At 39.3% G+C, this 24,673-nt stretch overlaps 2 protein-coding genes across 3 annotated transcripts in view; both read left to right on the forward strand.

Annotated features, from left to right (window-relative positions):
- LOC113490054 (A disintegrin and metalloproteinase with thrombospondin motifs 19) overlaps nt 1-3,756 on the forward strand; it is a 241,011-nt gene extending 237,255 nt beyond the window's left edge. For both annotated transcript variants that reach the window (XM_026866234.1, XM_026866233.1), the window contains exon 22: nt 2,514-3,756. In XM_026866234.1, the coding sequence (XP_026722035.1) occupies nt 2,514-2,665 (152 nt within the window). In that variant the 3' untranslated portion in view covers nt 2,666-3,756. The remainder of the gene's footprint in view (nt 1-2,513) is intronic.
- Nucleotides 3,757-8,644: 4,888 nt separating this feature from the next.
- MINAR2 (membrane integral NOTCH2 associated receptor 2) lies at nt 8,645-17,562 on the forward strand. The gene is given in 4 exon segments (XM_026866433.1): nt 8,645-8,704; nt 8,706-8,810; nt 16,323-16,568; nt 17,383-17,562. Coding segments are annotated over 4 exon segments (591 nt in total).
- The last annotated feature ends 7,111 nt before the right edge of the window (nt 17,563-24,673 follow it).

A 24,673-nucleotide genomic window follows, 5' to 3' on the forward strand; every position in this document is an offset into this window, starting at 1 on the left:
ATGATTATGGTCTTGCCATTAGCTCCCTCAGATTATTCATCTTGAGCATGACTGGGGAATATTCAAAGGCTTGCTGTAAAATAGCATACTCTTTCCAGATGATTTTCCAGAGCCCATGTTATGATAAACTCTCCTGTCAAATAGATTACTCGTGCATGTAAAGCAAGTCTAAAATTTCGGGCTGTATGTAATCCTTCCTTTAAGTCAGTGAAGGGTTTTTCTCTTTGAAGTTTTTAACCCTTAAACATTTCTGTGTAGCAGTCATTGTTTCAGTTTGCTGGATGAGATGGCAGCTGTTGCCTATGCCCCTATCCTGTGCTATTCCACTGTTGTAAGGTTGCCCTTCATGCTTTATCTTTCTTTGTTCAACTGATCTCTCAGAAGCAAGAGGCCATCACCCCATCACTGATGCTCTCTCTCTGATGAAGTATAAGCAGCTTTGTGTCACAGAGCAAAGTGAATCACAGAGTTTCACAGAAAAAATACAGCATCAAATTCATTAAAATTTGACTTAATGTGAAGTGCACAAAAAAGATTGGCCTACATTGTCCTCATAGAATGGATTATGTAGCATTGATTTTAGTAATCTACAGGTCAACCTCATCCACCAGGAGTCAGAATCCAAGACGGTAGAAACATTAACATCTCCAAAATACATAATGCAATGCTTCTTTTGAATATATTGATCATTTTGGCCTCCAGTTCCATTCCTATTATGCAGTACAGATCCTCTGGATTTGGGGGTAAGGCTAGTGGAAACTGATGTGGATTGCACCATCTCTGCTTTTCTATAACTACACTATTAATAGCTTCTCTTTCCCTTCTATTAAAAGAGGAGAGTATCTCAAATAATCTGTGACTTTTTAATTTCAGTGTCTGTGGTGATTTTTGGATGGTGTCTGCTTCTCTGTCCTATTTTCCACTGTTTTCCCATATTAATTCCATTTATTCACTACAGTTTGAATAACTGAATGTGCAAAGATCCAAATTTGGTACCAGAGTCCTTCTATGATAAACACTCTAAGAGGCTTTTGTAAGTGAAACAGGTGAATGGATTTACAGATGGCTTCATGAGAAAAAAGGCAACACACATGAAAATATGCCTGTTTTGTACATATAGTACAGGCATACAGTACAAGTCAGGCTTCTGCATTTGAAAGTTTATAACTGCTGGAGAGAACCGAATAGTTATAGCAACCATGGGAGGAGGTAGAATAAATCAAACAATGGCTTTTCAGGCTGGCATCGTTTTAGAAGGTTTCTGAGGAAGAATTTGGTAGTCAGGGATTCCCACAGTTAGAAAGTGGCAACAGACTACTAATAGAGCAACATAAATAAGTGGTTGAAGACATGAAAGATGTGAAGGTTACGATACCCTGAATTTGATGTGGAGGAGAGAAGACCTACTGGAGTGATTAAGAAGAGGGTGATGCAGTCAGACCAGTGTATTTGAAGACAATTAAAAAAAAAAAACCAAAAAAAACCCCACTAGAAACCAGAAAAAAAAAAACAAAACATTTTTAATGTATTTGGAGAGGAAACAAAAAGGTCAAGAAGGTAAGAAATGCACAGTGTTTGTGCATCTGAGAAGCCCAAAATGCAGTAATTATGCCTGGACAAGTCCATTTGCAAACATATCAACTGGCATTGATTCCATACTGTAGTTTCATTTTCTAGATAAACTGGAATTGCATTACAGAATGTACCATGGGACTTGCTAACTGTCTTCAAACCTCATGAGTGCCTCATAGTGTGGCATCTCTAGCATTCAAGCTAGCAAGACAATGTATTTCTGTTCCTTTGAATGAAGAACCAGACAAAACTAAAGGTCTAGTAGATTATTTCACTCCCAAAGAAAGATGATGTAAAACATCATGCAGTTTTGTTCAGTTTCCATTGATTGACAGCATAGCACAAAGTCTTGATTTCTTTAACAAAAGCTGATCAGGAAACCAGCAGTATTCTCCATGCTTTGATTCCCACATTTCCCTACCTGCCTCTGATTAAAAAAAAAAAAATTAAAAAATCCCCTTATAGGAGTCATTGAGAACCCTGTTCTGGTATTACTCAAGCTGAGGGCTTTTTGTTTTTCTAGGGGCAAATTCCATCTCAGAGTGAGGGCAGTTTCAGCTGAAGCTGCTGCCTCGTGCAGCTTTGCTAGAACTGGCTCTGCAGCCCCCACCTAGTCCTGGCCCTGGCCCTAGCCTCAGCCCACCTCTGTACAGGGCAGAAAGATGGACTTCACTCTCTCATGAGGGGACAGCTGCATGACATTAAACCAGTTACTTTCAATGAAGCTGAATCCAATTTATAAACTGGCCTTAAAAATATTTATTGTTGAAAATATTGACAGCAGGAGGATTTGTTGTTGTTGTTGTTGTTGTTGAATATCTGCGTCTGTTCTCCTTTCCCTTCCCCAGGTACACTTCTGGTATCCTTCTCAACTTTGCTACCTGATTTTTCACTATTAAATGTAACAGTAATGTATATTTGATTTTGTTGTTGTTTCACAGCTGCTTTAACATTCAAGTGCCTGGGAGACCAGTGGCCTGTGTACTGCAGGGTGATAAGAGAGAAGAACCTCTGTCAAGACATGAGGTGGTATCAACGATGCTGTGAGACATGCAGGGACTTTTATGCGCAAAAAATGCAACAAAAGAGTTGACCTCTGTCAGGCTGGCTGGCTCTCAGCTCTTTCAATTTTATTATTTATAAACACATACACACACGTACACACACACACGCACGCTTCTTCAGACCAAATATTATCAGATTACATATAATTTAATCAAATTAATTTATTTTTGCCTGCCAGACATCCTTAGTTGTTTTGGTTAGACAGCCAACTTGTTTTATCCTCTGACATTTTCATAATTAATTTTTATATGAACAATTTTGGATACATTTATCAGAATTTTAAAAAAATAGTAACTAGTATTTTAAATGTTTATTTTCAGTAGGGTCATCTCTCTGTTGCCAAAAAAAAAGTCATGCTATCTTGAATTTATTTTAACTTAGCTGAATAGTTTTGTTGTATATGGAAATAAAGCCCTTTTTAATTTTATTATATTTTTGGCATTCAGAGTCAGAATGATCTTGTGTATTTTGCAACAGATGTTGAGGTGAGTAAGCTAACATTATTGAACAGGTTATTACAGAATGTATTGTGAAATCAGTGCATTTGATTTAAAAACATACTGAAGGGGATAATCTACTGTAACTTATATTATAAACAAGAAAATTAAAATCGCTAGGTAGGGATTTTGATCATTCTCATGGACACATACTTGAACACAAGTATTGAATCAATGAAACACTGTAGAAATTTACACTGAATCACTGTTGCACTGTTTGAGGTAGTGTAGAGAAATGCAGTCCTAGAACTTGTACAATCCTATGAATCCATGTCTATACTCTTTTAACATGTCACTTGATTTTAAACGTTTTGAAACAAAAAACCCATGCCCCTCTATACCTTTGTGTCCTCTTGCAGATTTACAAATGGAAGAGTCCTTCCTCCTGCCACTTGTATGAATTAATGTTAAATATTTTCAGTTCTCTGTTGATGATTTAGAAAATAGCTTTGTAATACTACTTTAATTTTACCTTTGTTTTATGAAAAAGTCTTCATAAAAGCAAAATGTTTTACAGTTTTGTGAAACTTTATGAAACAGCTATAATTTTCCTTATGAGAAAATATTGTACATGATTCACATGATTTTTAATTTTCAATAAAAAATAAAGTTTCTTTTGTTGTTTGCATTTTTCCTCTTTTGGGCATCTGTGTTTGGTAGCCAAATCCATTGAGCCCTGCATCGCAGCAGGTACAGCTACAGTAGTCCATAAAACAAATTCCTTCTGCCTCTTGACTTAGGCATGTTTCTGCAGCTGCAGACAGACATGCCACTCTGTGAGCCTTGATATATGGAAAGCTTGGTATAACAGAGTACTACTATTCAGTGGAGGAATATTTATCTATCTCGCGTGAGTTCTATGACCAGTGAACTTGTCAAGAGGAACTGGGTAGGTCCTCCATCTCCATTTTGTGATGCAAGCCTTTAGACATGCTGTGTAAATTATGTAGGAGCACAAACCCTGAAGGCAAGAAAACTGGAGAGATCAGTCTGAAAGGCATAATTTTTTTCTACTCATAGTTAAAAGTAAATGCATCTTTACTTGAGTGATTCTTCCTTTAAATTCTCTATAAAGAATCTACTGTATAGATGTGATGTGGATATCTGCACAATTTAAAAATCTGAGGCCCCAAATCAGGACTATGATTCTGTCCAGGAAGAATACTTAACTGCAGTCTTAGATCCCATTGAAATCAGTTATGTGCTTTAAAATAGCTGTACTGCCAAAATCTTTGGTTTGGCATCTTACTGCTGTGCATTCAAACTCTAATGATGTGCTAATGTATGATTTAAAATTAAGTATCTCCTGGTTTTAAAAAGTAAAGAAAGCAAAATATCTCCTACATAATGAAATGTGATATTATAGTTTGTATAATTAAAAATTTTCAATGCACAGAAAATTCAGTGGCTCTTGGGTATAACTCCTTAGTATCACAAAACACACATTTCAAAGTCAAGTAGAATTAGTCATTGACAAGCAAAAGAAACAATTACAATTTTAAATTTTCTTCATACTTACTTAGTACACAGTCCTGCTAATACTCCTGCACTTACTTGAATCACAACCAAAAATCAAGCAAAAGGAAAGATGTCTCCAGACTAGGGGCCAGAGTATGGTCTTTTATCAGCCAGTGGTATCATCCACACAATTTTGAATGTATGTTCTGCTGTTGCTGAATATTCCACTAACAAGAATGTCTGCTTTATCTCAAAATAGAAAAGTACATTTTAACTCTGTCTGTATCCATTGAAAACAGATGAGTGACTTGTGTTGAAATCATCAGTTTGTTGGATTGAGAGGGATTTAAGTGGTGCATAGTGTTTATACAACACGGGTACACAGTGGCCTTATTTCTTCCCTCATACATGCTGGCTACCTACAGCAGCGACCAAAAGTTACAATAGTCACTACTTTCTACATCTTTCTTTTTTTAAAAAGCAATATTTTAATTTAATTGCATTGTCATTTATTCTGGAGGGAATTTGCTGCTTTATTCTGGAGGATGTGGTTTAGGTTTTGGGTTTTTTGCATTTTTTTTGCATTCAGTTTTCATCATCATCTTCAGTGACAGAGAAGCAGCCATTTGCATTTCTAAAACTGTATTAAAAATTGAAAGGTTGCCTGCATGAGAAGACCACCATAGGCCCTCAAGGCTAGCAGGTCAATTGTGAACAGAAAATTGAGTGCTCAGAAAGAATTTGAAGAGCTCTGTAGAAAAGATAGTCAAATAGTAAAAGGGACTTGAAATACATTAAAAGCAGGAAGCCAGCTAGGGAGTCAGTAGGACCATCTGATAACACAAGTGTGAAAGAGACACTGGGGACTGATAGAGATGGAAAGGGAAGTTCAGTGAATTAGTTATGTCAGCCATTCCAGGTGAAATGTGGCAGGTATTCTCATACCTGCATATTCCTTATAGCAGAGTTGTCATAGAAGCTGTATTGAGTTGAAAGAAATATGTGAGAATGTAAGACCAAATATGTATGTTAGATGTTAGCAGGTATCTAGAGTACCAGTCACACGAGATTCCTGGAAGAACACAATTGGGAGATTACAGAACTGCTTGCCATGGTGCATAAGGTGGTGTTTCAAACAGCCACTCTGCCAGAAGACTGGCAGATTGCAATGTAATTCCTGCCTTTGGAAAAGGGGAACTTTAGGAGATCCATTGAACTACAGACTAGGGAGTGGAGTTCTAGTGCCATAACAGCCGATAACAATAAGATCCCTGAGCACCTGTATAAGCATGGGCTGTTGGGAGAGAGTCAGCATTGATTCAGTTGTGTCTTGAGCGAAGAAGATCTGGTGGACACACAAGTCTCCAACAAGGTTCCATGTTAGAGGATATTCAAGAAACTACATTCACACAGGACTACAGGAGCAATCTTTATGGCTCAAAAGCTAGTTAAGGATTGGAAGCAAAATGGTCATCTTTCAGGATGGAAAGGAGTCAGCAGTATGGTTCCCTAAGGAATGATGCCAGATTTATATTTTTTCAACAATTTTATCAATGGCAAGAGGAAGAGAGTAAAAACTGAGATCTCCAGCTCTGCAGGTGACATTAAGCTCTTCCAGGTAACCAACTATTGCCTCACTTGGCAACAAACTCACAAAACTGAGTGATTAGGCAAGACTAGCCAATAAACTGATGTGGGTAAATGTAAGGTAGCAGCTAAGGAAAATAGCCTAAACTATTCCTACAAGATACTGAATTTGCAACTGAAAGTCACAGAGGTGTAGAAAAATCATAGTGTCATTGGTTACTGTAGTCTGAAGTTATTAGCTCTACAAGAATAGCAGGAAAAAAGCCAAAACCTGATGGCTACAGTTGTCAGAGGAGAGGGCAGAGTTTTTCCCATTTTTGGAACTGTGGTGTACCCACAGCTTGAACATTGAGTTCATTTATGGTTGCTGTGTTCTCATGAACAATGGGGTGGAAAAATGCAAATAAATGAGCAAGTGGATAGACCAGGTGCCTTACGAGATGAGACTGAAAAAATAATACTTCAGATTGGACAGGACAAGGCTGAGATGAGCATGTTTAAGGTTTAAATAATTCTGAAAGTGATGGATAAGCTGCACATGGAGCTCTTGTTCTTAAAATTCTGCAGTACAACAAAGAGGGCATCCATGATAAAGCTGGTATGGAAATCAGTTAAAATTAAGCACTTTAAACAAATGGTCATGAGATTCTGGTATTTGCTTCTAGAGGAGGTAGTATCAGAAGATCTGAAAAACACAAATTTATGGACAGCAAATCCATAAATACATAAAAATGGCCTGGGAAGAGACTCTCACAAAAAATATGTGTCGCTTCTGGAGGAGTAAAATGACAACAAACTGCAGAAAGTACCCAGGTGTGGACAGTCTCCCTAAACAGTCTCTTCTTGCCTTTTTCAAACACAGGGATAGATCCTGGGCTTGGGAGGTCTGACCTAGTGAGATGGCTTTTATGTTATGTCATGTCTAATGAAAAAAAAAGTATTGTCTGTGAGTAATTCACATAGACACCCACCACATCATATGCTATAGTAGCACCGAAGAATTCTGTGTTCAGAGAGATGCTGGAAAGGTTTTAAGAAAGAAAGGATGGGTTTATTTACCCAGCTATATTAGAACACAAATTACTTCTGTCTTAGTTCTGCACAGGGAAAAAGGGGGACTACATGTCATGGTAAGTCTAAAACAGCAGCTTCATGGTAGACCCTTAGGATACACTGTAAAGGTGTGTTAGTGTTTCAGGGCTTCATCACACTGGGAAGAAACAGTCATAAATGTAGGTTCCCCAGAAGCATATACATCCACTCAGAAACACAGTCACTACTCCCTGTTTTGTGGCTGCTCACAAATACTTTAACTACTTGAAAGCTGACAGGTTAATAATTTTTAATAGATATGCTGTAAAATAATCACCAATGAATACACTCAAGGAAAAAGTATGAGCTTTCTAAGTAGTTTTAACTTACAGGTCTATCAAAGTATTAGTTTGTTACATTAGAATCTCACATTAATAACATTTTTAAAAATAGTTTACTGATTTTATTTTATTTTTAGATTTCAGCAAACTCCCGTAAGGAAAACAAATTAGTCTGATTTGCTGGTCTAAGTACAAGACTAAAATTTTTGTGATGCCCTAATTCTTAGCATTAATTTGACACAAAATAGGTTTTCTTGGATTTCAAACAACTTTCAAAATCATATCCTCTGTGGCAGTGTCATCAAAAATTAAACATATTTTAGAAAAACAGAAAGGTTTTGGGGAAAAAAAGTTAGAATAAAAATGAGGAGACTGCTTTTGCTGGTTGTAAGTAAAAAATTATGATATAAATAAAATGATGATGAAAATACCAAATCTCAGAATAGGTGAAGGGACTGAGACTACACCATTCAAATCAGTAGGAGGTTTTTCCATTCTCTTGAACAGGAAGAGAATCAATTCCCTGAAACTTCTGTTATCAGTTACTTGAAACAAACTAATATTTCCGAGGGTCAGGAAGAATTTACTGTGAAAGAAATCCCTGAACTTAAAGAAGTGTATGTCATGGCTGTCATGGTAAATGGTACTGACCCACACAGCACAATGGAATCTCTTAGTACTGACACAGAAAAGGAGGACTTGCCCTGCACTGGGAGCTGCTTTTTTTTTTTTTTTTTTTTTTTTTTTTTTTCAGGTCACTTGAGGAAGTGCTGGTATGCATTTAAGTGTCTCATGCATCTACTCACTGCTACTCTGTTAGCTTTAATGAGCACATATGTATCTATCAAAATAGACCTTGACCTTGAAAACTTAAGCTAGGCACTTACAGAAACATGTCCTGTCTACTCTGCCACTTCTAAACAATCTTTTATCATTGGTAGATGATATAAGTGAGCCTGACACCAAACAGGGTCAGATACAGTTTCAGGAAACTGTCGTATCCTTCTTCACATCATTAATAATAGAAGGAGCATGCACAGCCAGGAAGCTGAAGCTGGGGTTGTTTTCATTATTGCTCTACAGGACAGAAACATGGACTTCTCCGTTTTGCCAAACAACAACCATCCAGACAAATTCCTGCAACTGGAGGTGAAAGTCTTTAGTGAAAAACTCTGACTTTCTACAAGCCAGACTGGCAAAATTCCCAGAAGCAGCTTTACCTGGAGTGCAGCGGTGGCACAACAGGGTCTATTTACAGGTAGGTAAGGTCTAAAAGAGGCTGACATTTTTCCTGACTTTCCTACCTTCTTTTGGGGATCAGGAGACAAATTACATCATGTTGAGACTTCAGCTGCAGGTTTAGCTTCCTGCATCTCTGAATCTGCATCATTAATATCCCTTCAAGTTTTCACATTGATTTCAGTGAGGATCAGGTTCTAAGAGAAGAGACATTCTCTTCCGGGCACTCTGCTGACATTATTTCAGTGTTCGGCATTCTATTGCTCACTGTAACATTTCCATAGCATTTCCCTGAAAGTTTATTGATGTCAAATACCAATTAATTTTGCTAAGGAGGTGAATGGAACGTGCTCTCTGAAGCAAGAAATAAACCCACTCTAAATGTGAAAGCCGGGTCATTTCCCTAAAATTCAATGAAAAGGCACATTAGAGAGAGCATTAGAGATTCTTGCTAGTGTCTCACAAGCTGTCTACATAGTTCATCATAGCTTCCTCTTTATTTTGCCTTGTTTTTCTCATTTTCTCATTCTACTTTGACCTTCCTGTTATCCTGACAGACAGCTGTTGAAAGTGTGAAATGCACTGACTGTATTAATCCAGGTTATTATACAGAATACAACAGCAGCAAAGCATATTACATAGTAGCAGCAGTTTCTCGGTAAAAATTTAAATGTGCACTGCCTAGTAGAGGCCCTGAAGCCAGCAGAGAAGTTCATGTCTGGACCAGCAGCAGTACAGCTGCATCAGCTCACACCCCTCTGGGCCTCACTTGCTGCTCCGCAGCGCTCCTTTCCCGCTGCCCGGGGAGCCCCTTGCCTTTCCCCACCCCTAGAATGAGCAAAAGCTCCAAGGTCTGGTTCTTGTCAAGGGATGGAGACACACATATGCAGTTGGGGGCAGGGGGAGTGGGGGTGGGGGTGGTGGAGAAGGATCTGCATCCTGAGGATCCTTAGGGTAGGGGTCCAAGTCCCCAGAGGAGTGAGGAGTGAGAGCCAAAAAAACATCAACCTGTGGGAGAGAAAGATCCTTAAAGTCTCCCACAACTACTTCTAGTTGCACTTCTCTCTCAAATATTTCTCTCCATCAGCTCCCCAAACCACTTCGCTCCCTCCCAGTCCTCATTCACAAGCAAAAGTCCTCTGCTTCCTGACAACCGCTTCCATGACACCCCCTTACCTTCCCTAGACTCGTCCCACCCTGGACACCCTTCCCTCTGCCCACCCTAATGCCTCCAGCTGCCTCGGCTGGTATTGTATAATCTCCACTGGCAAATCCCCAAGGAGAGCTGTGAGGGGGGGCACACTGTCGCCTGTTGTCTCCCACGCAAAGCTCCCTAACCAGGGGAAGAAGACTGTGGGATCCCAAACAATGGGATATGGTGCAATGCTGGCCTCGCTCCCCACCCCACCTAAGCCCCTCTTTTGTGCAGGAGGGAGGCAGCCACACACAGAGCCTCCTCCACAGCAGGGATCCTTCTCCCCATTGTTGTTAAACAGGATGCACTGTCACTGAGCCAGGGCTGCAGAGCTGTGGAAGGATTAAGAATGTGTGGGGAGCCCTGTGCATTTTCGACTTGTGCTCTGCCCTTTGCCACCAGTGAGAGAGTTTTCCTGGAACTCTGTTCTCAGACTCAGGATGGCCATTTCAAAGGAAATGTCTGTGCTCACCATGTCTCCAGAAATGCAGCTTGCAATGCAGTATGTTTTATAAATTTTAAACCTAGGGCACAACCTATACTTTTAAGTGCAGTCATTAGTGAAATCAAGCTGTCCGGATAAAATTCATTGTGCCTTATTCTCTCTCCCTTATGAGCTTGCCTCCTTTTTTTCCTTTTGCTGACAATCAAATAAAGGGAAAAAAACTGATGAGTTCCAGACGTTAGAATAAACACGATGGCACAGTGGAGAACTAATGGCGCAGGAATAACATGTTTTGCTTTAAGATGAGACAGCTAATGGGGTTAAGGGTTAGTTAATTCAGAAACGGAAATGGGGCGGGCAGGCGAGGGAGGAGAATTCATTTCAGAACATATGTGCGTGACCTACAGACTCCCAAAGTCATTAAACCTTGAGAGTAGCCTAAATTCCCTCTTCAGAAATTCATTTTCTTTTAAGACACTGTTGCTACTCAGGGCTCCCTTTGTAAAGTGACTTCTCAAGTGGTTTGTGGTCTCTTCCAGACCTTTATTATGAGATCACTTAAATTGAAGTGCACTTAAGTGCTTATGTGTTTTCTCCACCTATAAGTTTTTTAAATTTATTTCCATTATAAAAAGCAGCTTGACATAATGACAATTGCTATTGCTAACCGAAAAGGTGCTGCTCTTTCTCCTTACTTTCCTATTCTGTATCAAGCAAACTGAAGAGCTTTTCTGCTTAGCATATATTTTCATCGTGTACTTTGAAGAAAACAAACCATAAAGCAGTCCAGGAATCATAGACCTTCCTTGTGAAAAGGAGCATAAAAATCACAGACTGTTTCTCCTGCAAATGACTAGCTACCGACTGCTTTCTGATTGCCCTGAAAATTTCCAGTCCCACTGGACTCTCTGCCTCACAATATGTTTTAATGCTCAGCATACATCAGATGAATAATTCCCTCTGTCTGCTTCTGATAGACAGGGTGCATGTCTCCCCTGTATTCTGCCTGGTCATTTTCTGCAGTTCTTGGACTTCTCTTTCCAGCTTGTATTTCCCTTTTTTTCTTTATTTCTGGAAGAGAGCAGAGAGCATTTAGTCTTTGAATACTGTGCTACTTCCTGCCATGCTTAGGAATTCACAACTCCAAACAAATTTTGGCCTGCAGTTATTACAGTTATCATACGAATGGCACTCCCTCCTAGTCTCTCATCTGTGTCCTGCCTTTGTTTGTTTCTCAGTGTACCAGGACAAGAGATTTTTACCTGTAAGTTAGGTGCTAGTTTAGTTACTTGCTTGTCCCCTGTCTCATACACGCATTACATCTACTCTTTCCCTTATTCTTACCTAGACATCTGAAATTGGCCACAATCAGAGCCAGACGCAAGGCTGGCAGGAGCTCTGGTCTGACACCATACTTAAGTTTTTATAATATGCACCCAGAATCCTGCAGAACTCCAAAAAAAAAAAAAAAAAAAAAAAAAAAGTGATAAATCACCTTTCTTTAAAATAATCAATTCATTATGAGGACAGAAGTACTCTCAACACTGCACAATTAAAATAATTCAGATGAGTGGCTACTTTTGTCTAGATATTCTTGTTACTTCAGCTGAAATGTTTATAACCATCTACTGATCTCCTTCCTATCCATGTCAGATAGCTTTCCAGGTTGCTCTGTAGTACCTGATGTTACTTATGTCTCTGACAAGCCATTCTGATCCTCTTCAGTTCCTTTGATAAGAAAACTTTTATTCTCAGGAATCCTTGATGAGAGCTGTCTGTCCTACTGTCTTTCAGACCTGCTTACCTATGCTCGGTTACTTCTTGCCTTCCTGATCACTTTTCCACAGTATTCCCTATGAGATCAGATTTGTTCAGGAAATTCTAAAGAGCTAATAATTATTTATCCTGATAAATTCGATTTTTATTGACCAAATGCCTAACAATACCTATACAGTTGTTAAAACTATCATAGGGCCTCTAGGGCGTGTGACAAGACTTTTGCTCAACAGAGGTTTATAGTCTTAAACAAATTACACGTAAATATAATAATCACCCTGTTACCCACTTTCATTAGGATTGAGGAGGTTGTTACAAAACAAATTGTGCAGTATCTGGTGGCACTGGGTTTCTTCAAGACTCTCTTGATTAAAATTTTTAGGCATAGCTGCCCATCATCAGCATTTGTCACTTTCACTGAACATCTCTCCTGGCAGCAGCTGGAGACCAAGGCTGGAACAAGAGGAACTAACTCTCTTTGAGGAAGAGTAAAGAAAAATTTTACTTCCAGGAAGTAAATTTCCTTAAATTTTTTAGCTGTTTAGCTGTAAATGGGCTTGAGGCCAAGGCCTGGACTTAACTGTTCATGTCCTGGGTTTGGTGGGTGATTAGCTTGCTGTCTCATATCATAGACTGAGGAAAGAAGACCTAGACTCTCAGGTTGTTTCAGTGCTAACAACAGCGGGAACAAAAGGATGAAGCCTAGATAAAAATGGGATTAAAATGTTTTCTAGCAATATAGATTAAATAATATTTTAAAATCATATATATTGTAATGTATATGTATAAATTGCATTATGAAATAATCAGCAAGAAAAAACTGTGGAGTAAGCACATTTGACCCAGGGATGGAATTAATGTAGACTCACTATAGATCTTCAGGCTTTTTACAGAATCTTCCTTTTGTATGTGCCAGCTCTCTGGGTCTGTCAAATAAGGACAAACTGTTCTCAGTGAAACACAAGTTATAAACCATAACAGCTTTCTTGCTCATGAGCTATATGTAGATCACAGTTAAGTGTTTGCAGAGTTGAGTATTTTTCATCTTGTTAAACGAGTATTTTGTCAACACAGTTCATCTAATTTCTTAGAGTTCTTTATAACTATTGCCGCTTTGAGTATTTGCTGTTCCCTCCTTCAGTTCAGTGAATAGTAACATAAATTGCCTCTGATTTGATCTGTTCCACCCTCATTCACACTGGCTTCTTAGACACAGTGTATATCATATAAATTCTGTAATGCATATGTATACCTAAATTTATACTTTCCTCTTTCTTTGAAAATTTGCTTCATTAATCAGAATCAAAACATAGAAGTCTGTGAAAAATGTTTTGAATCTTTAAAGACAAAATACATAGATTTTGCTAGAATTAAAGCTAGCAGGCATATTTTTATTATCTAATCTCCTTTTGTTTCTATAAAAGCATGAGTTTCATGCAATCTCCATATTTCTCTGTATAATTTCTTTTTTTTTTTTTTTTTTTTTTTTTTTTTTTTTTTGTATGTGCTTTTGTCCTTCCTTTTCCCTAAGTAGTCTCTAGGACATATCTACTGCAGAAGTTTCACAATCAAGCATTTGCCTGCACTCAAGTATATTCTCCCGATTAGTTTGGCACTTCAATGTCTGTTCTCTAGAACTTCTGCAAACTATATCCCACCCCAAATTCCAGTCCAGTTTTCATGGTAAAACCCTCTTGCCCCTCCCATCCTATTCCTTCTCTATCTCTGCTCCATGATACCACATTCTCCTTTTCTCATGCCCATGAAAAGGAAGGTACTCCAGACGGAAGGGACAAAAAGTTTTGCCACAAAGCACTCCCTTTATAAAAAAATTTTGCATCATGCCATCTATTCCAAGTTTTGTAGCATTTTATTTAAAACAGCTTTAGAAATTACTGTCAAGTCACATTCTTTTCACAACATTTTAAGCCAAGGGAGACTGAGCATCCCCTGGTGAGACCGTTCTCATTCTTCAGCAAAATGTTTTCCAAGTTCAACTATCTAGCAAGCCTGAGGGAAACATCATTAAAGTCAAGGAAAATTTTAAGTAAGAAAAAATAAAATAAAATAAAATAAAATAAAATAAAATAAAATAAAATAAAATAAAATAAAATAAAATAAAATAAAATAAAATAATTAATGCAGTCAGAAGGAAACTACAGTTAAAAGCACCAGCTCAGCCGAAATCTGTCTAGTACAAGCCAAAGAACTTCAGTGTCAGCTCTAACTGCAATGTAGAGTAATACTGTCAGGGGATACGTCAAGGCTGAGGAATGACATATGGAAATTATGAACTAACTAGATGGACTGGGAGGGCACCGAGGATCCACCCACCTACTAATGGTAATTATTGATGGAAAACATGCTTAGTCACTTGTGCATGATTTAGTGATAAGAATGCCAGTACAATGCTTCCTCCTAGGGTTTCTTAGACAAAGGCTATTATTTTCTCTTCTCCACCTTTCCTTTCTGAAGTAAACCAGTCCTCCTACTTTCTTCTACACATGCCTACCCAGACTAACTCACACATGTCTATGCGCATGCACAGGCACTGAGCCATAAAGTAGATGATGACATGTAGCATCTGGCTTCCACTGAAAGTGGATTCACCATGAAGGGGGCAGAAAATTACTCAAGCAAAAGAAGTCAACAGTTTGCTTAGGGACCTGCACTGGCTGGTGTGGGATCCAAGCAACTCCCAGAGCCTGTGTGGGAGGTGGTGGGATCCCCTGGGCTCCCACCAGAAAGGTGGAAGAAGCAGGATGTGACCCTAGCAGCAGCGAGCCCTTCGGCTGCTGAAGTCCATCCAGCCCGTGGCACCTTAACAACTAGACATATCAATACAAGCAAAATATCCTGGGAAAGACATCCTTCCATGGAAGGAAGTTTCTCATGTCCCAGCCTCTTCACTGGCTGTTTATGATGTGCCCTCATTTTATGGGAGTCTGGCAGCAGATGTTGCCCACACCTTTGTGATTTCTGAGGCTGGGAGAGGGCTGGGATGTGCTCCTCTCCCAGCATGCCTGTCGCAGAGACATGGAGTCAGGTCAAGGCTCCCCTTTCTTAGCATAAAGTTCCTAAGGACAAAGGTGCTAATGGGGAAGCGGTGTTTGCTAATGAGGAAAGCTGACTTTGCACTGTGATGGTTCTGTAGAAGCAGTCCTGAGACACAGGAGAGCTGTTAGCACGAGGCAAGGTCTCTGCCAGAAGTAGGTCTCTCAGGAAGTTGATGCACCACTGGAACCTCAGATCATTGACAGATTAATTCAGTGTCAGTGACGGAAGGTTGTGGTGAACCAAAATTTTTAACAGCTTGACCTGGAGAGTCTGATTGCATTCCTCCATGAAATTACAGATCAAAAAAATACGGTAACTACCATCTTAACAGCTCTTGAAGAGACTCTTAGTGTTGTGTTAAGCAGCAGCTTGTGAGTTATCCAGAAATGTGATCCCACCAGATTTGTTTGTCCTCCTCTCTTGCCACCCCCCTGTTCCAAAAGGTCTGATTTAATGATTAATGTCACTGGGAGGCTGCTCAGATATTTAATTACGTTTGAGTTCTGACAGTGGCTGAATTAAGGACTCTGCCTCAGTTGAATGAAGGGCCTCTTTGACATCCTGACATGGGTCTATCATTCAACAGCGTGAACAGAACTGCTAATCACACCCTTGCTGTCAGAGGTGCAGCTCCAGTCAAGGCAGTCACTTACACACCATTACCCCTGTGCTTCATTCTGCTTTGTCCCTACAGTTCTGCTTCTGCATCACACGCCCCTGGCTTTCATCAGAAACACATCTTCTACCACAGTGCTCCATGGCAATGTTTTGTTAAAGCAGAGGCTTTCTTTCAGCAGGCATTATAATGTCAGTTCACATTTGGAGAAGAGTTTAATGTTCAGATTGTACCCACATGCTTTCCCCAGGGAAGAAATCTGCCCAGAATGCACAGTCAGGCTTCCTTACTGCACTGTAGATGTTTTCCAGAACAAGAAATATTGTTGGACGTGTAATTTTAAAAATGATTCTGTCGTATTATAAATGATGATTCTGGAAGGAGGCCTGCATCGTAGGTAAATGGAGATGAAAGCCGACTTCTAATCTAATGTGCCTTACAGAGAGAGAAGAGAAATATCACTGAGCTGCCAGGCTCAGATTCGAATGGGGTCAGTCAAGAAATTATAGACAAAGCCCTTGGGAAACACATTACACCCATCACCCTGAAATCCACAATCAAAAGCAACCCCTTGTATAGTGATATCCATCTGGATGATGACTGGGAGGAGAAAAAAAAGACCCCTTCCTGGACTGTGCAAGACTATGACAGACACTCGCTGCATTCTAACTTGGCCAGCCACATAAAGGTACTGTACACTGTTGTACTGTGTTTGAGCAAAGTGAATTGCTATGAGCTGTGTGGTGTGTGCATGAACCACTGTGCAGCTTGCTTTTTCTTTTGGTGGGATTCCAGAAGTAAATATGGACATATTTTCTGGTACAGAGATGATACTAACATCACTAAGTCTGATCAGGAAAAGAAATTTACATATCTGGTTAGAGTCCAGGAATTTCAGTTCTGCAGAACACAACCTCTGTGACTAGAGAAAATCTTAAACCACAACACTCCACAACTCAGCTACCCCATTTATATAGGGAGGATTTATAAATGAGGCACTTAAAAACCATATACCCACTTTAATAACTGTTCATAACATCATTCTGTTACCAAACACCATCCATTTTCTCAGGCTCATCCACACTATGCAGGATCCTGCCTGCCTATGGGTTGACACAAATCACTTTTTAGGGTTACTTTTGTGAGGTTTTTTCTGCTGTTCCCTTTTTTGGAAAGGGACTCAGATTTGCATTTATAAATTGACATCTCTCCTTGAGAAAACAACATGGTTTCTTCTGGGTTTTTTAATCACATTTCAATGGCTGGTGTCCTACATTTGGTTCCTGGCTGAAAAGTGTGGGTTTAATTTTCCCCAGTGGAACCTTTTCAGCATCTGGCAAGTAGCACAACCTATGTTCAAGTGAAAGCTTCTTGCATTTGTGTTGTGATGCCTTAAATTCATTAATCACTATCTGATGATAGCCAGAATACTTCTGGCTATGTTCTAATGACTTTATGTGCAAGAGAGAGGAACTGAGTTCATTTTCTGATTTTTCTTTTAGGAAAATCCCAATGATCTACAGTTCTGGATGGGGGATATTTATACTCCTGGGTATGATACCTTGTTAAAAAAGAAAGAGAGAGAAAAAAAGCATTCCAAATGTTGCCGAATCATCCTGCTCATGGTACTAGCTGTTTGCATCCTGATTACTGTAGTCACTCTCAGCGTTTTACTTACATAGTACAGCCAAATGATGTTGATGGAATTTTTTCAATAAATAGTTTTATTAAGCAATCCCCTTCCCTTGTTTTATTTGTATTCCTTTTTTTTTTTTTTTTTTTTTTTTTTGTCACAGATACAATTTGTTTGACATCATTATTTTACAATGTTCCTGTGCAGCATGATGAATTGATCCTGAAAAGAGACAACTGCTCTGAGCATGGCACAATGTCTCCGTATGTGTATAATTAAAAAAGAAAACTATTTTTTCTTAGTCCAGCCTTCTTTGGACTAGTGATTTGGGTCAACATGTGTGGTATCGTACATATAGTATGTACAGACAACCAGCTGACTAGTTTTTCCAATAAACACTCTTCATTTTTTTATGATAGCTATTATGGGAATATAGAAAAGTATGAGAGTGGCATTCAAAATATCCCAAAGAATTCTAAAACAAAAATGTACACATTACTTAGTGACTGAATGCATTGCTGCATTGATGCAGCACTTAGTAAAAAGCTAGCCTAAATGTATAAATGTTTTCTTCTGATTTTCCAGGAAAAAAAAGAAAAAAAAAAAAAAAGATTGCTGAGTTTCTATCAAAAGAATTCCCTGAGACAGGGATTCTTCATCCCTGTGTCATGTTCTTTGAACATGTAGCATCTCTGTCACCCCAAAAGACGGAGTGCCAATGATTTTTTAATCTGACACGTCAAAAAGTGATGCAAAATTGGTAGAGTACTAAACTAGAATTAGAATACACCTTAAAAAGATTAAAGTTATACAGCCATGCTGTGAAAACAGGTCTTTGTAAATGAAAGGACCAAAATTCAATATTAAAAGCACTCAGGCGATTAAGTTCATACACCTCAGAATAATTCAGGAGAATTAAAACATGAGATGAAATGACAAAATAAAAAGTGAGTGAACAACTGCAAACCCTTTATACCTCTATATTAGAGTAAGGGACTATGACTACTATTGAGATGGGGATCTCCCTCACTCATACAAGAAAACCTCACAGATGCATGAAAGCTGGAAAGTTGGAGTTATACTAGATATACCTTTCTTCACATAAAAAATGCTTCGGAATAGGTCAGGAATTGGATCAAGGTAGAGTGTGTGTATTGCCCCTTCTGAATTCTAGCAAATGCCCTACTTACAGCAGCTTTGCAGTACTTTAACACATGTCAATATGAATTCAATTTCAACTACAGTGTAACAGTAAGAGAAGAGCATTTAATTTCTTCCTGCCTTCCCCACCTGGCCTCTCACCTGTTTGAATCTTATTTGTGCCGTGAACTACTTGGACCCTACTCTAGTTTGTACCTTAGCTGGTTCAGAGACCCAAGCTAAAAGACCTTATTCTTTTTTTAATCTGGTTTGACAACAGCAAAAGTGTAGCAGCATTTTAATGCATTGGTATAAAATTAGTAACCCTGTCACAAAATTGAACACTACTGTGAATGTACAGTGGAACTTGGTCTTCTGGATGGCTGCAGTTTCAATACAGATGAGTCTTGCCCGAAAGATCAGCTCCATTCAGTTTATGAAAGAAAGAACTTGGGAGCATTTTACAGGACTAATAGCTGACATTATGACATAATTATTCACATTAAAACAACAATACTTAACTGTTTTTTCCAGCCTGAGTACATTTGCTTTAAGTGCATTGCATTCAAAGCAGAGACGTATTTTTCTAAATTATTGAAGCCTGCAGGCGGGAAGCCTAAAAGCAAACGGCTCTGTAATTTCCAGGAAAACAGCCAATAATGTGAGTTTCTTAACTGCATTGCTCTCTTAAGGGTTTGGTAGTAAGGACAAAATCGTTTTGCCCGCAGGTCCATTAAACCCATGAATCCGGCTGTTTCAATCTGGTCGCGCTGCTGACATCCAGCGGGGAGTCGGAGGACCACGGAGGTGCCGGGTTGGAGTAACTTGCCTCCCCGCCACACACACTTCTTTTTTTTTCCTTTTTTTGGGGGTGGGGTGTGATTTAAAAAAAAAAAACAAAAAAAACAAACAAACCAAAAAACAACAAACCAACCACCAAAAAACCAAAACAACTTTCTGCTCCCGCCGTTGCGATGCGGGCTCCTTTGCTGACATCTCGTGGCGGAGCGCGGCGGGCGGGAAGATGTCGCGCACTCTGCGGCCGTCAGAGGTGAGGTGAGTAGCGGCTGCGTAGTCCCGCTGGGAAACGGGGGGAGGAAAAGGCCGGCTGGTGCCCGGCGGGGGCCTCTGCCTGGCTTTGGGGGGCTGGGGTTGCCACCGCTGCCGCCGAGCACTTGGGAGAACGTTCACAAGACACCCCGCCGTCTGCCGAAGTGCGAGCGGTGTTCTACGGTTTGAGAAAATAAACAGTCGGATACTTTGAGGGGGAGGAAAAAAACCAAACCCCCACAACAAACAAACAAAACAAAACCAAACAAAAACCCCCAAACAAACAAAAAGAAAAACCACAACAAACCCAAACCAGCAGATTGACAGAGGAACACCTCTCTTCAAGGGGGAATGGTGGAGCCTCGGGAGTCTTTGTGCGATGTTCTGTCTAACAATTCAGGAGACACCCCTCCTTTAACCACTTGATGCCACATTAGGTTACGTGTGTTGCACAAGAACTGCTCTAAATTTTGGTTGGTAATATTGCTTTGAGTTGCCCCTTCTACCGGTTTTGTGTTTTTTGTTTTGTTTTGTTTGTTTGTTTGTTTGTTTGTTTTGGGTGTTTTTTGTGTTTGTTGTTGTTGTTGTTGTTTTTTGTTTGATTGTTTAGTTGGTTGGTTGGTTGTTTTGGTTTGGTTTTTTTTGTAATTCATTAGTGACAGGAACTGAAGAAAGGTCATCATGTAACGTTTATAAACTAGGATCAGTGCTGGAGTTTGTAGAACTCTATGTTCAGTGTATTCCAAAAGTGCTTTTAAAACTGGAGGCATAAAACTACTAGGTAATAACATTAAAATGGGACATAGGGCATTTTTTCTTGGTAAGTAAGCTCTGAGATCTACATTCATTGTTCTCTTCCTGGCCTGAGAAAGTGCTTATGCACACACTTCCTTTGACTTCAGTAGGATTTAAGTAGGTGCTTAAAGATAAGAAAGTCAAATCTGGATCAGAACAGAAATCTTAGCATGGGATTAAATTTTTTATTCCAGTGGTAATCAGCTCAAATAGCAGCAAAGTGTCCTACTTAATAGTCAGTAAAAATCTTAACATATAGCATCAAGTTGATAAACCAACCTTTTACCAGCACCTATTCATAGTACAGGGATGTAACTACGGTACAATATTACCTTTGAGTGGGAAGAGTGGCATTTGCAATGAGATGTAGCAGGAATTAGCTCTTAGAAACTGTACAGCTGCAACCTGGAAGCAAGTAAGAGCACTTTTTCACACAGATTCTGCCAATTTATAATTGAGTTGACAGTTACTGTATTTCACAAGTGATTTGAGGAAAATTAACTGCCTTCTTTCCAGCAAATCAGGATTAACTTTCAAAACTACGTGAACAATTGTACATTATTTTTTAATGGCTTTTAGTACAACTGCTTTCCCAAATCACTAGAGCATCTTGGAAAATTCTGATGAGGAAATTCCAAACCTTCCTCTTCTTTTTCCTTTGCTACATTCTTCTCTTCCCAGAAGTATCCATAAATGTGCAACTGAGTTCTCACATTATTTGTCTTCAGCCTGTGAAGATGCTGAACGTGGGCTCCTGCTTGGCTCTGGTGCTTCCACAGGCACTATTCAGGGAAGTTAGGGCTACTGCTACAGTAAAGTACAAGACTGGCCTGTGGAGAGGATCTTCCAGGGTTTGCTGCTTTAACAGGGTACATGTTTTCACAACTTCCAGCCTGATTTTTTTTTTTTCCTGCCAATGCACTCAATAAACAAGTTCTGAAAAATGAAAAGGAGATGGAAAGAGGCATTTTTGAGTTTGCCAGGGTTAAAGTTACCTTTGTTACACCAGGGTTTGAGAAATTAAGATGCAGTGTGAGTTGTGAGATATTGTATATTACTAATTTCTCTGGACAGGGCAGAAAATACTCCTTCAGTTATGATGTTCTGGTGTATGAGTGCTGAATTAATATTTATTTGAACAATAAAAAATAACAGCAGAACCTATGTGGATCCTAAACATCTCTGCTGTCTATTGCTGAAAGATCCAGATGGTCCCTCCAAATTCCCCTACCCAAGAAACATGTCCCACTGGTTAGTTCAGAGATGTTTTGAAACAGATCAGACTACAGAATCCACTCTAAGGACCTAGCTCTGCATGGTTATGCTCAGAATAATTCACTGAAATACAAATTTTTGGAGATACTAGTCACATGAACTAAGCATCAGACAACTTTCCAGTACAACAAATGTGACTATTTTCAACTATTTTCTTATGTGATTTTACTGGCTAAAAGATGCTTCTAGATTAAAAAAGCTAGAGCAGCAGCTAGACAAGCAGCAGGTGTAACATAAGGCATACCATCATTTTGTTGCACAAAATTTTAAATGTTTTTAGCACTCAGTGTTTCAGGTGTATGACAGTTTTTGGTTTAACAACAGCGCTTTCCTCTTATATAGTATACTTTATAAAGACTGCTTTTTTTTTTTTTTTTTTTTTTTTTTTTTTTTTTTTGAAAGCTTAACCATGTGGACAAAGAAGGATTCAAAGCCAGAACACTTCCATGGAGTTACAGTTCTGCTGTGACCTTACCTGTACAGCCATAACCTAATTATTTCATTGCGTAGGAATGCATTCATAAATACAGGAGAAAATCTGTGTCTGTAAGCTCCTGTTTATATTGAAAGGTTTTCTCAGTTGCAACTCTTAACCTCCCATGACATTGGTTCAGATTCAAACCACTGCTACATGCAGATTCGGGGTACCTGAATTCACAGAACATGACACGTGTCATGGTTCAACTCATTTCTCAGCAGCCTGGCAGCACTGCAAAGCCAGAATTGTAAGTCAAGTTTGACAGGCCTGTGGGCATTTCTAGTCTGTTGGCTGGAAGAAGAACAACAGAAAAAATGCTTAGAGAAAAATAAATCTCTTAATGAAATACTTGTCTGTAAGTCTATGAATCTAATTCTACAAAAGGTCTAGCTTGCAAGATGCAGGGTTTTGGGGCATTCTTCTTTTCTCTTTTCTTTCTCTTTTCTCTTGCTCTTTCTCTTTCCTCTCCTTTACCAATGAGTTTTATTTGCAAACTTTCATTTAAGTTCCTAGAACTGGGATTTGTGTTTCTGACAAGAACATGACCTATGCCATTGAGCTAGGCTTAAACCATAATCTTACTAAGCTAAATCTTGAAACTAGTCAGCTGCCTAGGTTTGCAGGTACTCAGCTCCTCTGGACATAATCCAGCTGCAAAGAGCAATAGGTGATGGCTGCAGCTATCCACATATAATCATTGCAGGACTGCCCCTAGATGGATACTTCCCAAACACAACCCAGGCAGATTTCTAGTGGAGTACTGATGTAGTTCAAGTCTGAACTGAGGTGGAGTCTGAGTGCATATGTGCTTCAGGTAAAGATCTTTTAACCAGATCCCTCAGACTTGTGACACTTATTTCTCTCTTTTGCATCTGCTTTTCAGTGGACTTCTCCCTGGGAGCAACCACTCTGGTCAGTGGTGGTGGTGCATCGTGACAGGCAGCCCTCTTCCTGGAAGAGTGACTTGTCAGGATTTTCTTGTTGTGGAGACTGACTTTGTGAATCTCTGCAGCTAGACACACTTTGCAACTATCCCAATACAGCTCTAATGCCTATCATAACACACTGAATCCAAGGGTCAGAATATTCAGTTATGAATTACATATTGTTAAAGGGTTTTTTCCCTCACCAGACCCAATATAAGTCATCTGGCTGTGGAAAATAAACACTGGACATTCTGTCCTCTGATATATTACATTCTATTAAGGCAACCTGGCAGCAAAATTCCTGTACACAGTTATATTTTCAATGCTTTACTGAAACAAGCCGGCAGACAGTGTTTGGGTTACATTGAGATCAGGGAGTAGTTAATTCGCAGCAGTATGACATGCTGTATTTTCAGGAGAACATGCAAATCTCAAGTTGGTGTGTGTTATTTTTTCCATCCACATATTTAGCTTCACAGACAACCCCACATACCAGCCAGCCTACCCAAAGAGGGCTTATTTCCCGCTGGGATTTCCTCTGTGCCATTTGTGCTCTTCTTGGAAATTATCCAAAAAGGCCACTTTCAACTCAGAAATCAATTTGCTGCAGCTGCTGCAGTAAATTGAAACACTTGTAGCTGTTAAGTGTGTTCATCTATGGGGATTCTTGTGTGTGGTAAGATTAGTCTACTTGGAGAAAGTGCTGTGTAGGCAAGGTGGAAGGCAGAGTTTTCTGACAGCACACAGTTGTTGTACTACACATCACAAACCTGCTGTATATCTAGGCCTATTTTGTTCACATTTGGTGGACCTGTTTTTAAATACCTGTGGGTGTATGGTATATGAAGTAAATGTTCAGCCTTTAAAGCTTCTCTCTAGGCACAACTAAGTATTGAAAACACACATAAAAATGTGCAGGCTGAAGCAATATTTTGTATTCAGCTGTTTAGGTCTCTCTCTCCTAAATAACTTAGTGCTTCCTCAGAAAGAGTAGTGATAAAGATGATCCATAGTGACGATGATAAGGGATGGTTTTGTTGTGAAGATGCTTGCTTTTGTTCCAAGTCTGATTTCTCTTTTTCACAGCATTACCTGCTTTTTTGTTTTCTGAACTGCAAGCATGGTAACCTTTTGAAAGTGCTTCGAAGACAATCTGCAGTTACAGATACGGAAGCTGTAAGTGAATAAGGGCCTGTGTGTGGCTAGCACTGTTAGTAAATTGCTAAGGAAAAGACTGTGTGCCATATAAAGTAGCTGTTAGGGTAAAATAAGCACAGGGTCCTCAATCTTAAAATTTGCATTAGTTCTCTTTAATGAGCAATTACATAAATGCTGCCTCAGCTCAGTGAGAAGTGAGCTGAACCAAGTACTAGAAAATTGGCATGTGGATAATCTACATATTCAGGAGCTAAAAGGGCTGGGTTTTGGTGTTTTGTTTTGTTTTTTCTTTCAGGCTGTTTCTTAAAATTAACTCCACTGAGCTTCAGAACCATTCG

Source organism: Athene cunicularia, assembly GCF_003259725.1.
Source record: "Athene cunicularia isolate RWA chromosome Z unlocalized genomic scaffold, athCun1 chrZ_part2, whole genome shotgun sequence".
NCBI classification, from domain to species: domain Eukaryota; kingdom Metazoa; phylum Chordata; class Aves; order Strigiformes; family Strigidae; genus Athene; species Athene cunicularia.